Here is a 4,486-nt window from a genome sequence, read left to right as displayed (position 1 = left end):
TTCTTTGTCTATTTGGATCATGAAGTGGATGAAAATACTTCTGGGTGTTCTTCTCTTTCATCTGTCTCTTTCTCAGTCTCCCCAAGTGTAAGTGATTGCATAGAATTTTGTTATTTCATGTGGAACCCAAATAGAGCTTGATATTAAAAATCAGAACTTGTTATATTTTTATTGCATTGATTAGATTTTAAATATATCCTTACATAGCATAGTAAACATGTTAATTTGTATAATGAATTTTGAATTTGAACGGTACCATTATCACTGTTAGCATGTCTGCTGATTAAATTATAACACAATATTTATACCAATGAAGAGATGTCAAACAATTGCTGGGGGGAAAAAGCTAGACAAACACCAGGCAAAAATGAAATGGAATGTGCGTATCAGTTCACGAGCAAAAGCACTGCATGAAGACACAGATGGTAATTTTCATAGAACTAATGACAAATTACTTGCTTTTTTGCAAGTGGTATTATTCTTGTTGAATTCACGAATCCAGCTCACAGGCAGCATATTCCTATTTCATGAATTTAACATCCTCTAATTTAGCATGCTGTATGTCTCTAACATTGAAAAACAATACATATTTCTTAAACTGCAATCCTTTAGATAACTAAATAATAGCTAAGTATCAAATCATTTCTTTGACAATTTTAATGTTCCTGCTTAAATTTTGTAGGCAGTATGTTCTGCTGGTCCCTTCTGTTCTCCAAGAAGGCTCTTTGGATAAAGCTTGTGTTCAGCTTTTTAATGTGACTGAGTTTCTTGTTTTGACTGTCTCTATCAACTATGGTGAGGTCCAGACCGAAATACTTGAAGAGCAGGTTACAGAAGAAAATGTCTTCAAATGCTTCAGCTTTGAGGTAAACATTTCATTCTGCTCACTATAGAGAAAATACTGCAGGGGCATGAAAGGCACCCACAAAACTGACTTTTATGGTCAAATGTTATTTGCCTGTCTATATAAAGTTATTTTAATGTTTTCAAAAACAATATACTCCTCAGTTTCAGATAATGTAAGTACAGTTATAAATGGAGGCAAGGAGAAAAGTCTATTTACTATTTTAAAAGAAATTTATTGAAGAGAAGAAAACACACACACGCATACACACATACATACACACAGAGAGAAATGGAATATTTTAAGAAGGCTAGAGACGCAGCTCAGTGGTAGAGTACTTACCTAGCATCCTAGCATGTGCAAGGATCTGGGTTCAATCCCTAGTACCATCAACAACAACAGCAACAACAAAAAAGATAAAGGAGAATTTATTTAAATGATGAGATAATTTATCTAAATGATGTGACAGAAGCAAGAAAAATGAACAAGGTGGGTTATTCAATAAATGGAAACAACAAGTTATGGATTTAAATTCACTGGTTAATAACGCACAAATTAGTCATGGAGATCTCCTGCCAAACACCAGTCTCATGAAGTATGTATTTATTTGCTCCCTAGGTTCCTCAGGCCAGATTGGACCCAGTGGCTTTCATCACATTCTCTGCTAAAGGAGGCACAATCAATCTGGAAGAGAGAAGAGCTGTGGCAATCAGCCCCAGGGAAAATGTGGTCTTTGTGCAGACAGATAAATCCATCTACATGCCTGGACAGAAAGGTGTGTATACCTACATTCTGTTACCCTCAGCTAATATCATTTATAGAATGTTTAAAATGATAGTACACAATACAAGCTCAGAAAATTTATTGCATTAAAATCTACTAGGGAGATTGCTTTAAAATACAAAATAGCTCATGTTACCTAAATGTTTGAAATTTGATTTCAGTATGTCTCGGGTAGGGAGCCTCAGAAACTATTTTTAAAGAATTTCTCAATATTCTAATAATATCTAGTAATGTATATGTTTGGAAACCATGACATTTCAACTTATGTGAATTTAGGAATCATGGTTGAATTAGAAATTAAAGAGCAACAAAGTGTTTCAAGAACATATTAAGAGCCAGGCATAGCGGTGCACAACTGTAATTTCAGCTACTTTGGAAACAGGCAAGAGGATCACAAATTCAAGGCAAGCCTGGACAACTTTTAGCAAGAGCTCCTCACAAAATTATAAAATGGGCCAGGGGTGTAACTAAGTGATAGAGTGCTTGCCTAGCATGCTCCAGGCCCTGTGTTCAGTTCTTAGTATCAAAAATACACATGTGCACACACACACACACACACACACAGAAATGGAGAGAGAGGTTCTCCTAGTGACTAAGTAATTGCCCTGCATGATGTTGAATTAAACTGAAAAGCCTTCTCTCATCTCCTGGGTTTAGAAAGAGGTAAGGAACACAGCTAAAATCTTAAAAAGGCAGACATTTCTCATGAGCTAAAGGAACACAAGAAAACATGGAGGTAGAATTAACTCAAAAACCAGACCTTAAAATGTTAAAGAGATAAACTTATTTGGAATAGAGAAAATAAATGGAAGGAATAAGAAATAAAGTAAATGACAGTTGAAGAAATGCCCTGATTGTGAGCGGAAGTGGCATTTTCATGCAGTTGAGCAATATCTATGAGGCATCACTACGGCTTTGGGGATTATGCCATGATGAAACACTATGAGGATTATTCTGAGAAATCTGCACATATTGTTATAGCACATCGTTTTTTTAAGCCATTAGTATTGATGTTGTAATGAGTAGCACAATGTGCTTGGACAAGAAGAGTGGACATGAACATAGAGTAAAGGTTTGAGGAAAAAAACAGACCTGAGTGCTTCTATACTTCTGCTCCTCAAACAGGCTCCTTTTAAAAAAGAATAAACAAAAAATTTAAAAATATTACTTCTTTTGACATATGACAGGATCATGTTCTCATTAGACTTGCAAGTATGATCCTGTTGAATAATAAATTGAGATTTAATTTTTTATATATCTGTAATATAATATATGGTGACATTTATTTTTGATATACATATTGGGAAAATTCCATGCACTCATATTTTAAAGTTTAATGAAACATGCTGTTAAACCATTTTCATGTGTTAGTTAAAAATATATTTCATTTATGTGATGATCATTACTATCCAAAGTATATTTATGAAGACACCAATTGGCGTGAATATTCTTTGTATATAACCAGAGATATCAAAAATTGTGCTCTATATATGTAATACAAATCGTAATGCATTCTGCTGTCATATATAAATTTTTTAAAAATTTAAAAATATAATTCATTTAAACTAGATGTATTTTTTATTACAGCATTGTAGGTATACTTAGTAGTTGGGTTCATTTTGACAAAAATCACACATGCAAAGAATTTTATTTCAATCCCCAACTTCCCCTCTTTAGCTCCCTCCACTCTCTCCCACTACTCTCCTTCCTTTGCTCTACTTTCTTCTCACTTCTCTATTTATTTTTGATTGGTACTTTCTACATATACATAATGGTGAAATTCCCTTTGGAATTTAACATGATTTTGTTAAATTCATTGGATATTTCCTTCCCTTTTCTGTTCTCCCTCCTTCCTCTTATTCTCCTGCTGATCTACTCCATTGAGCTTTCCTATATATTTATGATATTTGATCCAGTCCCCAGCTGCCTTCATTCTCATAGATAGATAGATAGATAGATAGATAGATAGATATAGATGTAGATATTTTTTTGCTCTGGATTTCACATTTGAGAGAAAAATTTGGCCCTTGATTTTTCTGAGTCTGGCTTATTTTACTTAGCCTAAGGTTCTCCATTTTCACCGATTTACCAGCAAATGCCATTATTTTGTTCTTCTTTATGGCTAAGTAAAACTCCCTCATGTATATATACTACATTTTCGTGATCCATTCATCTATTCACAGACATCTGGGTTTATTACATAATTTGACTATTGTAAATTGTGTTTCTATAAACACGGAAGTGGCCATATCATTATAATATGATGGTTTTCATTCGATTGGATAAATACCAGGGAGTGGGAGAACTGGGCAAATGGTAGTTCCATTCCTAGTTTTTTAATGAGTCTCCACACTGCTTTCCAGAGTGGTTGTACTAATTTGCAGTTCTACCAACAATGTATGGGTGTACTTTTTCCCTGTATCCTGGGCAGAATTTATTAGTATTAATGTTTCGATAATTACCATTTTCACTAAAGTGAGATGAAACAGTGGTACAGTTTTGATTTGCATTTCCCTGATTGCTAGAGATGTTAAATATTTTTTTTTTCATGTATTTCTTGACCATTTGTGTTTCTATTTTTAAGAAATTTCTATTTAGTTCTTTGGCCCATTTAATAATTTGGTTACTTGAGGGCTTTTTGGCATTGAGTTTTTTGAGTTCTTTTATATATTCTGTTTATTAATCCAGCTATTTGAAGTTTCTGTTCTAATTACCAAGTCTTTGATGCATTTTGATTTCAATTTTGTACAGAGTGAGGAATAAGGATCTAGTTTCATTCTTGTATATATGTATATCCAGTTTTCCCAGTACCAATTGTTAAAAAGGCTATTTTTTTTCCTCCAACATACATTTTTGACA

The 4,486-nt window shown here is 33.6% G+C and overlaps 1 protein-coding gene across 1 annotated transcript; it reads left to right on the top strand.

Annotated features, from left to right (window-relative positions):
* Positions 1-258: 258 nt before the first annotated feature.
* LOC125611449 (ovostatin homolog 2-like) lies at positions 259-1,782 on the top strand. Its single transcript, XM_048786284.1, has 2 exons — positions 259-866; positions 1,463-1,782. The coding sequence occupies exons 1-2, from the start codon at positions 660-662 to the stop codon at positions 1,715-1,717; spliced, it is 462 nt and encodes a 153-aa protein (XP_048642241.1). The 5' UTR covers positions 259-659; the 3' UTR covers positions 1,718-1,782.
* The last annotated feature ends 2,704 nt before the right edge of the window (positions 1,783-4,486 follow it).

Source organism: Marmota marmota, unplaced genomic scaffold (genome assembly GCF_001458135.2).
Source record: "Marmota marmota marmota unplaced genomic scaffold, marMar, whole genome shotgun sequence".
Classification (NCBI taxonomy): Eukaryota; Metazoa; Chordata; class Mammalia; order Rodentia; family Sciuridae; genus Marmota; species Marmota marmota.
Note: the sequence above shows the minus strand (reverse complement) of the source record. Positions and strands in the feature narration are given on the sequence as shown.